The sequence below is a fragment of the Strongylocentrotus purpuratus genome, unplaced genomic scaffold (assembly GCF_000002235.5).
Source record: "Strongylocentrotus purpuratus isolate Spur 01 unplaced genomic scaffold, Spur_5.0 spur5_scaffold_16, whole genome shotgun sequence".
Taxonomy (NCBI): domain Eukaryota; kingdom Metazoa; phylum Echinodermata; class Echinoidea; order Camarodonta; family Strongylocentrotidae; genus Strongylocentrotus; species Strongylocentrotus purpuratus.
This window is the reverse complement of record NW_022145601.1, coordinates 6,426,110-6,437,171: the sequence shown is the minus strand read 5'-3', so window position 1 is coordinate 6,437,171 and position 11,062 is coordinate 6,426,110. Positions and strand designations below refer to the sequence as shown.

The 11,062-nt window shown below is 36.1% G+C and overlaps 1 protein-coding gene across 2 annotated transcripts in view; it reads left to right on the top strand.

Annotated features, from left to right (window-relative positions):
- Window positions 1-1,310: 1,310 nt before the first annotated feature.
- LOC588097 (phosphatidylinositol 4,5-bisphosphate 3-kinase catalytic subunit beta isoform) overlaps window positions 1,311-11,062 on the top strand; it is a 48,300-nt gene continuing 38,548 nt past the window's right edge. Inside the window, exons 1-2 of one of the 2 annotated variants that reach the window (XM_030986624.1) lie at window positions 1,311-1,475; window positions 4,116-4,337. In XM_030986624.1, coding sequence (XP_030842484.1) covers window positions 4,194-4,337 — 144 coding nt within the window. In that variant the 5' untranslated portion in view covers window positions 1,311-1,475; window positions 4,116-4,193. Of the gene's footprint in view, window positions 1,476-4,112; window positions 4,338-11,062 lie in introns of both variants that reach the window. The other variant, XM_030986622.1, reaches the window with a different exon arrangement.

Genomic DNA, 11,062 nt, shown 5'->3' with positions numbered 1-11,062 from the left:
TATAGAAATATTCTCAATTTATTTGTAAAACCAATCGCTTTAATAATATCTCTCTCTCTCTCTCTCTCTCTCTCTCTCTCTCTCTCTCTCTCTCTCTCTCTCTCTCTCTCTCTCTCCATTGGGTAATTCTGACATTTAAGTCGTCAATGCACTTCAGACAATGGTCTCGGATTCCAGTATTGAAGGGTTGGGGTGTTGTTTTAAGTTTTTCTTTTCAAACCCAATCTTTTTTTATTTGTGTATTTGAACAGTTGTCTTTTTAGACCAGTCTTTTATCTGACATGGTTTCATTGTGCGATAATGTAGATACGTTTTGTGAATGGATATTCTTTTCTATTTATATTGTATTCTCGATCATTGTAAACACATACATTTCAGCTTTTTAGCTGCAGCATGTGCATCATTGTACTCTTATGTTTTTCGAAATAAAACCTTGAATCGAACTTGACCTTTACTTTATGAGCTTTTTGTTCCAGCTTGGAACAGGCTCCCATCATCAACACCACCACCTCCACCACCACCACCACCACCACCACCACCACTACCATCACCGGCACCACCACTACCACCATCACCACTACCACCACCACCACTACCCCACGGTCTCACCACCACCACCACCACCACCACCACCACCACCACCACCCCTACCACCACCACCACCACCACCACTTCCATCCCAATCACCATCACACCACTACCACGTACCATCACCCCCACGGTCCCACAACCACCACCGCCACCATCACATCCACCACCACCACCACCATATATCCACTACCACCACTACTACCACTACCCCGACCACCACCACCATCACTACCATTCCCCCTCCCCCACCCCCACCACTACCATCCGACCACTACCACCAGCACCGCCACAGGTACCACGACCACCATCGCCGAACATTTATGCAGACAACAAAACAGCCGATTGACTGCTCGCTCTGCCCTATAGATTTGTCATCATTTTATTTTTTATTGCACTTGATAACGTTAAACGCATAAATATTCTATACAATATGAGAAGAAAGTAAATATCAACTCGAGTTTAATAATCAAATGTTTTCCCTGCAGCAAATGACTCATCGTGATATAGCATGCATCCTTCTGATCCACTACACAACCATTTGGGGTTTTACGGTGGTGGGTGTTCTTTTAACCTAGACGTATAAACCAGCTACTTTCAGAAATTTTGCGCAAAGTAGGAAAACTAGCTCTCACACAATACGGGCGAACAAAACGTGCAGCCTCCTCGGTGATCTCATGAAAAGAGACTATCGATCGGAGCATGTTGTTTGTCCAAATTCACTTCCTCGTTGGGTTCAATTTGCGGATCATCGGACACCGCTAGCATTCACAGATTGCTGTAAACTCGTAAACAAGTCGGCGGTAGAGATAGAAATGTTAACAAAAAGGCAAAGGTGACACTTCATTCTGGCTGACAAAGAGCTTTAGATGTTGGAGAAAATATAGGTGAGTAATAATTTAGAAGTCCATAGACGATCTTTTAGTTTTATGCGATATTTTTCTTGCAGATCTATCTGATAGATCTACAATCTGTTTTTCATTCTGCCAGACAGTGTTGTAAACAAATCAATAATTTGCAACAGTTCACTGTACAGCATGTATGACAAGTATGAGGCTATGACCAGCCTGTGTATTATTGACTGTACTTCATGTTGTCTTGTATATTTTGACGTTTTAAACATGTGTGCATTACTTAAGAAATCTGCAGGTTCAAACTATAATTTCATACAAAACAATAAATTATAGACAAAATATGTGCAGTCTCGTGTGCAGCCTGCATGCAGCTGCAGCCGGTGTGAGCTATCCGCCATTGGCTGTTCGTGTGTAGACTGTAGGTTTGAGCTGTGTAAACCATGATAAATGTTGTTCACAGTGACCTCTAACTACAAGTTCATTCACTGAGACAAAGACTAAAGACCGAGAGGTTTAAATTGCAGAAATTATTATAAATTTTCCATTTAAATTTAGCTACACCTGTACACATGATTAGTTTACGATTGTGTTAATAAAGTACTTGAGTTAACACCCCTGCACAGATAACATACGGTATATGCAGAGCTACCAAGCGTCCCGCATTATGCGTGATGTCATGTATTCGAGGGTCTAAAAAAACGCTCTTAGGTATGAAGCGCGCATGCGCGCGATTTTAAAACGTACGCCATCGCTATACCCTCGCCCGCCGAGTCATGAAAATATCACGCATACATGTAGATCTAGCTGATCTTTGAACTTGGCGTCTCTGTATATGCTAGTATATTTGACAGCATTTAGAAGAGGATAAACTCCACTTTCACACAGATTGATCACTGATGAAATATTTTAAATATGATTCTATCGTGAATTTGATGAAAATTAACTCATCAAGTGTTCATTGTGTTGAACAGGCTGACGTGTGACTGGTTAAATGGATGTGCAAGACATCTCTTTTTTATGGAGAATGAAGATCTCCAAATTTTGTAGGGTTGCCAAAAATCTCACAGATGCAGGGGTTAAGTATTCGTGGATTGAGATGGTATGGTCATGGGGTTGAGAGAGAAAAAAATCCAAATGGCTTCAGAAAGTAATAAATGTCCAGAGGGTGTTTCACAAAGACTAAGATCTACTTTAAGTTGGACTTAACTATGGCAGGCCATTAATGCCAAAGTCTCACCATTTACTGGCATTGGTCTTTCAAGGGACATACATCATGCTCACAAATCTAAAGCATTTACATTTTTGGATAATTTGTTATTGAAGGAAAAAATATTATCTAAAAATCAAAAGTGAGAGACCATAGTACATGCACAGGTACAAGTAACTATTGATCTCGCTCTCTTGAAAGTTAAAAATGCTCACAATTAAAAATTTGTGAATGTGCAATCACTTGAACTTGCATGAAAGTACACTTCGTACAACATACAATTGTTGTTTGTGTCACATCATTTATAATGATAACCTTGTACATTTGGTCATGTGAGTGAGTTCAATAGCAGAATGTTGTGTACATTGTAACAAAGTTGACAATACAGTAGTACCGTAGGCTTGGACACTTCTGTAAGGGTGATATCCTGCTATAGATAATGTATGGCTAGGTTCAACTTCAACTTTAGCTGATCTAAAAATAGTTTCTACTTTCCAGTTCTACACTGTACCTCATATTACAGTGTATGTATTTAAACAGATTTATCCTTGAATATTTAATTTTATTGCCTACCGGTAAATTATTTTGATAACTATACTGTACTTATCCACATCTTTGATAAAACATCTCACAGCAATATTATATACCGGTAAGCTTTATAATATAAATCCTATATAATGAATGTGAGATGTGACCTTTGTTATATTGCTTTTGTATTTTGATGTTTGTATCATGCAGTAAATACCTGATTACATGTACATGTACTTTGTAAAACGGACCAAGTCAGCCTTGAGCTGCATGTCATGTTTACAGAGAACTTCTAAAGAGAAGGTTCATTAAAATATTGAATATTCAGTGTTAGCTGAATTAGAAAATTACAACATTTTGTAAGCTACAGATACAGTAAAGTGAAATATAAGAAAAGTTACACCCAAGTAGTTCTGACTTTTTCTATTTATAAGCATGTACATGTATGTCAAGAGCCCTTTTGATTTGGTTCAAGTCCCGCCGCAGCACTAATGTACTTTGACAAGACATTGATCTACATTTGCCACTCTCCACCCAGGTGTAAATGGGTACCCGCTTGTAAAAAAGACGCCTGGCTGGAATGCTCCCCAGGGAGTGGAGAATATGCATACATTGTGTGCGGGTAAGCCTGAATCCTATGACCGGGGTAATAATATAGTATTAATGACTGCTTTGAGAGAAATAGTTGTTTTTATACGCTCAAGGGAAGGTTAGAATTGTGCCATTGCCCCGAGGCGTGCCGAGGGCAATAGCCCAATAGCCAATAGCCAATAGCCAATAGCCCAATTGTAACCTTCCCGAGAGCGCTATATACAGTACATGTAAGAACTAGCTATTATTATTATTATTATTTTAAATGTAGATCAGTTAACCAATTGATGACTCAGACCGACTATTGATCTTACAATGTTTAATCTGTTTTTCTTAACTTTCAGAAGTCTGTTGGCGCTAGTTCACTTCAGATTGTGCTTGTCTGTGAAGAAGGATCCCGGCGGCGGCGGGTGGAGTCGGTCAGAATGGCTCCAGGGTCAGTCCCAAACCTTGACCAGTGGAGTGAAGGAGACCTCCATGCCAATGTGGAGCTGATGTGCCTGCTACCCAATGGTATCTACATACCACTCCAGTGTAGCAGGGAGGCGACCCTTACAAACATTAAAAGAGTAAGTTCATTTGTTTGTTTGTTTTACCTGACTGCTAAGAAAGCTTGTGCATGATTGTTAATTAGAAAGTACTGTTTTAAAGGTACATGTACATGTACTAACCCCTTTTGCAGGCCAAAAAATATGAAAAGGTTAAATTCCAAAGGCATTTGAAAGATAATACTACTTTAGAACTCCCCTTAAAACAATGGGGCTGCAAAATGTCTTTAAGTGGGAAAATAACAACTATTAGTTGTCATATCGACTTAGGAGCTATAGAGCCAATAAGTAATAGTCTTGATTTTCAGACTATTGTACCGCATGGTCGTACATTTATGCTGCGCAAAGATTCAATCAGTTTGATTTTGGCCATTACAAGAAGTGGGTTATTGATGTAGACACATCTTTTACAGCTCATGTTATGTATGTTATTACCAAAGAAGATTAAAAAGCCAGTCAGTCACTCAATACTGACAATAGTGTCTGACAGTGAAGTCTAGCAAGTAAACAGGTTTCCTTGCATAATTTGAATATTAGGACACTGCTAACGTTTAAATTTCACAGATAGGACATACTGTACATGACATATTCATAATTCCTGCAAAGTTCTACAGAATTTGAGGTTGGCTGCAAAAGGGACATAGTATCTTTGAAGGGTGTTGTATTATTAAGTGAATGAAGGGATTGTAATATTGGGTCTTACATTAGCAACCAGGGGACCAACAGCTTTAAATCCTCTCCAATGGGGTAATGAGGATTAATGGCTTACCAAAAAGCACTATTAAACACCTATGCGTATCCTGTGTCAATATTCACAGCAAGAAAGCTAGAAAGCACTTACAGATCTCTGGTAAAGGGGTCCTATTGTTTTTCTTTCTTCAAATTCCTCCCTTTCATTTTTTTGGCATTTCTTTATCCACATTCAGGATACGGTAGGCCTACTGATTGATCAATATCATTCAAATGGGACCTGCCCACAACATTATTAGTTCCTTGAATCCCGTACAAATTATATATGTGTAAAAAACAGAGAAAGATTGTTGATAAATTATACAGAGGATATTTCATAGGAAAAGGCTGATACAATGTAGCTGCTGTAGTGTAGGACGGAGAACACTGTACCGGTAAATACTTTTTTGGTTTTCGAGAGCTCCTCTCGTCTTGGACCTGGTAAAATTTTAGTAAGATTTTAACTCAGTGATTTGTATGCATTTAGTTTTTATCAATTTTTTTTTCATGAGCTGTTGTTGGTTTAGAGCTAGATTGCTCACTGCTCCTGTGTACAGTGTACATGTAGTCTGGTGGTACAGACTCTGTTTGGACAGTTCAATACAATTCAATACAGCCTTGGGCCTACCTTAACTTTGTCAATTTTGCTGTGTGGATTAGAGCAGCTACAGTACAGGGCCTATTGAGGTCAAAAGACCATGATATATCTTTATAGTCTTGCAGTTCAGACACTTTGACACATTGCCCCAAATTCACATAGGAGGTTTAAATTTAACCTGTGGTTTAAACCCTCAATATAAAACCCATGGGTTATATAAATGAAGATTTAAACCATGGGTTAAGTAAAGTTTAAACCTCCTTTGTGAATTTGGGCCATTAAACAAACTACACAGTACAAACTACTGTACATTTAGCTCCTGTGCGGCATGTTTTCACTGGTGTAGTTATGTACGTGGGAGTCAGTCGGTCATGTCTCATCCATAATAAACCACTGATTACCTGTCACACTCAACCCGTGGCAATTCTTACTCACCAATTAGATGCCAAATGTCGGAGGTTGGTTGTTGTTTACGCGATGCCGGTGATGCATCCACTTCTCGCATGGTCCTGCATTGCGAGATGCAAGCACACGGTAGTCTCCGTGCGCAAACCCTTGTCAATTGTAAGGCAATATGCCAACAATGTGATGTCGAATTTCACTTAAATTGTATCATAATGTGAAAGAGGATGTCATTTTAAGACACACTTCTGTAAAGTTTTCCCCCCAAAAAATGTTAGTTTGAAGACAAATATTAATAAAAGAATACATAATTTGAGTTTTCTGTTTTATGCAGAAAACCTAAATTTTGTATTCTTTCTTTAATATTCCACTTTGACTCTTTTGTTTTGAAAATCCTTGAAAAAAAAGTGTCTTAAATGACATCCTCTTGCACATTATGAAACAATTTTTCAGGCTTCCAAGTCCCAACACTTTAGAGGGGCTTTAAAGAATGTGGTTGATTTTTATTAATACATACTGTATATAGGAAATGAGCTTCCATAATAGTTTGAGGTTTGTGAATATTCGTTCAATCAATATTTTCCCCTTTTTGTATGCCACGTGCACAGAGTACACGTTCATGATTCTAAAGCCAATAATGCTGTGTCCACAAATCTTTAACTCTGTTTTCATTTACACACATACATTTTATGTTGGTGGGATTCATACAGTATATATTCTCTCTTGTTGCCTTGGTAAAAAATACACATGTAATGTACAAGTTTAGAAAAATGAAATATTGCCTATAAAGGGCAATTTCTGGCGTTGTTGGCAGGGAAATGCTATTGATGTGATAACTGTCTGGTGTACATTGTAGTACCTGTAGAACCTACAGTATTTCATGTTTACTTTCTTTGGTCATTTCTAACAAATGTTAATGAAATTTTGACTAGAGATCGAATTTTGTGAAGCAAACTGCATATCATTGAAACTTTTAGATCATGTACTGTACATGTACATGTACATTGTACACTGTACTTGGGCAGGTCCAAGCTATTGTCCCCTCAGGGGGTCAAATTTCATCTTTATATATATTTAACAAACTATACATCATTTTAAAGCTGAAACTATGAATTTTATGAATCTGATAAAAAAAATAAAAAATCATAAAAATACGAAGAATGCCAAGGTCACAAACTTTGATTTGTGTTAATTAGCGTGACGTACGGGACATTACATTTTTATTTTTGTATCTCATTTGAATTATTTTTTCAAAATTAAATATTTTAGGACATGTAGACCATCATACTAGAAAATAGGAAAAAAATATAAAAACTTTAAAAATTAATTAATTATGCAAATGAGGTAGGTTCCAAAGTGTGATGTCCCGTACGTCACAATTTGACATTAATTTGTTTAATTTTAATTATGAAAATAATTTTTTTTTTAAAAGATATTCTAGGAAGTTCTAATTTAGATGAATACCTAACAAAAAATAGGTTTAACAAAAATAACGAAAATTCTGTGTTGATTACATAATCAAATTAAGAAATGTGACGTACGGGACAAGTGTGTGACGTACGGGACAACCCCATATAAAACCAATGCAAGATGTGAAAAAAGGAAATGACCAAAAGGAGAATATATATGTGTTAGGAAACTTGTTGTATACAGACGGATATGAACATTCCAACTGGGTCCCTTCTAGGAATTTACTTGTACTGTTGTTGTTGTTGTTACTGTTTTAGTCTTAAAGGCATGTGTCATTCAATTATGAATATTTATTGATGTAATTAGTCTTCAAGCCAGACCCCTGGTATTATCAACTTTGGTATTTTGCCAGTTGATGTCCCCAACATTGGCAGAATGCTAAATATGTAAATCATAATAGTACATGTACATGTTATGGAGCCAGCTCAGGAATTTTGATCTCCTAAAAACTAAATCATAACTTTTAAGGAAGGATAGCCTCTCTCACTCTCACCCACTTAAGATTTTCATCACTTTTACATCCATGCATTTTTGTTGAATTACGCTTTAATCTTTTGAATTGTGGAAAAGGTCACACAAACCTTTAGGGTTTTAATTTATTATATCTGGTGGTGTTAATAAGATGTCTTTAATCAATACAAAATACATTCAAGATTTATATTTTTGTATCCATCTTTCACAAACATGTACATTAATGTACCGGTACATTGAAATTCTTGAATATATGACAGCAACATATACATGTACATGTAAATCTGTGATAAAAAGATTAAAATAAGACAATATGTTCAGCATTATCTTTGAATTCCTTCAAAATTCTATGATATTACTATCAAGTAATTCAAACAAGCTATGAAGAAAAGATTTTATATTTGTATTTTGTAATGTACTGTATCTTTGTTCACAAAATATGATGTGCCGAGTGTGCCCCTGTGTTTCAAACAAGTTTTAATAAAAGTTTTCAAGTCAAGGCAGCCCCCAAGAAAGCGAAGAAGCCAGTAAAAAAAAATGACTGAGAAGAAAGAGAAGAAGAAGACTTAGTTCATCTTCTTCATTAATTATTATTTTAAAACATTTACATGTACATGTAGCACTGTTGAATGGAATGGATGAAAGAAATGAGAAAAGAAGCATGACTGCACATGATAGATGGGTAAATGGAATAAAAATGGTATAGTGTGTGTGTATGAATGTAATTTAACTTGTTTTCTTTATTAAAGTAATATTTGTATTGATTTACCTCATAAATTAACACAGAGGATATTGAGTGATGGTCAGAGGATCTAATTGGGTTCTAAAACACTCTAATTGTCACTGATTTAAGTTAAAATTGTTCATATTTAACAAATTTTGACGATAATTCTTCATTTCAATGCATTTTTCCATAGGGAAAAGTTGTCCCGTACGTCACATACACACATTTATGTTTTGGTATATTACAAAACAACGGAAGGTCAGAAAAATATGGTTGTAGTTGTGATTAATGCTTGATTCCATAATGAATTAAGATATCATTACCATAAATCTCATAACTTAATAAATTCAGAGAATTTTTACGACGAACTTATTTTTGAAAAAGTCAGAAATTCTCTGGTCCCGTACGTCACGCAGCACATTAATTACATTAAAAATTAATTTATGAATTGGTCAGAACTAAAACTTTCCACAAATGAACTAGCCCATAATAGCCACAGACTCATACCAAAAGATAGCCATATAAATAATTTCATCCATTGTTATTTCTTGTTTAAAGTCTCTGAATGTCCCGTACGTCACAATCCAAATAGCTTGGACCTGCCCACTTACAGAAAGTAAAGCTATCAAATTGAACTGGCAAAACACAAAATCAAAACAAAGGAAAGAAATAAGAAATAAATAAGAACCAAAAAACAAGAAACCAGTCACATTTAATAAAGTGACTACATGCATGTACATGTACTTGTATGATACATGTACATGATACACTTGCTTCATCATCGAAAAAAAAAAATCAAATCAAATCACGCTCTCGTACAACTTGTAGTTGTACTGTGTGTGAGCTACATGTTTATAATGTAGAATGCTATTTTAGGCAATATATAGGCTAGCATACCTTTACATTCAATTATTGAAAAAAAATTGTTACTTGTCAAATTATATATTAAATGCTAATATATCAGGAAATTCATATGGCCCACCTTCTGAATGTGTCACCCATATTTTGTTATTGTGGTATTCAAAGGTCTGATTTCCAGACATGACACGGCGGTGACTTGCAATCAATATACCACTGTGAAGTTGGAAACAAGTTAGATTTCACAAAATCAGGAAACAAATATGCATCAATATAAATAACTTTGAGAAACTTGACCTCAATTTCCTGTGACCATTCTAATAAAAATTGTGCGAGCTGAAATCTTCCACATGTACATTTTGTTTGTTTGTTTTACCGGAGTTGCTAAGAAAGCATGTGTATGCTTGCATTAAAGTAAATGACCAGGAGACTGACTGTTAACTTGGTAATGAGGATCAATATTACCAAAGGTTTTGAACCCGAGACCTTCCAGTTAGGAGACTCCTGCTCTACCACTGAGCCATCGTGCCTCCTTGTTGTACTCTCCTCCCCTGTATGTGTACATGTACATTGGTATCTCTCCTCCAATTACTGCTTCTCTCCTAAATCAGTATCAAACAATTAATAATCATCATAATGCTACATTAACTAAATTAGGTTCGAACTGGAAGTACTTACTACTTTAATATTCTTAAACTCACTTCAAGTGATCTTTGTGATGGAGTTAATGCAATTGAGATTAGAATATACCTTTTTTGGTGAACAGTTGCTAAAAGCGATTTTGATTTATCGTTATTGATTTTTTAGTGATGCAACAGACTTTGTTTCAGTCTTGCCCACTGTATCTACAGTACTTTAATAATAAAGGTTGGGTATTAATTGTCCAATTTTCAAAGATAAATTCTTTTAATGATTTTCTAATACATTATATCGGCCCTATTTTCACGAAGTGACGGTAGTGAGGAAAATCGTAACACAAAGTGAATGCAATTTTTTTTCACTACCGTCAATTCGTGAAAACAGTGACGATATGTAGCTTACTTTAAACAGGTTTTATTTGCAAGTAATCACATTTTGGACCCCTCAGACTCTGTCAAATGTAGTTGGGTTATATGTACATGTACACCCAGATTTATGTAACTCTCCACCCAAACAGCAGGACAGTAGCCGCGAACAAACTCACCAGTTGCCTCAATGAAATCAAAACCTGGTCTTTTCAAAACTGTCTCTGCCTTAATGATTCAAAATCTGAAATGATTCATATTACTTCTAAATTTCGGAACTCAGACCCCTTTCCTGATCTTGTTATGAGTGATGGCTCTCTCAGTTGTTGTGCTTCTGTGCGTGACCTTGGTTTAAATATTGACAGCAATCTTACTTTCAAACAACACATTAGTAATATTTGTAAGTCTGCTTCCTTTGGTATATATAAGATCAGTAGAATCAGGAGGCTACTTGACCGACCCACAACTTCAAAATTAGTCCATGCTTTTG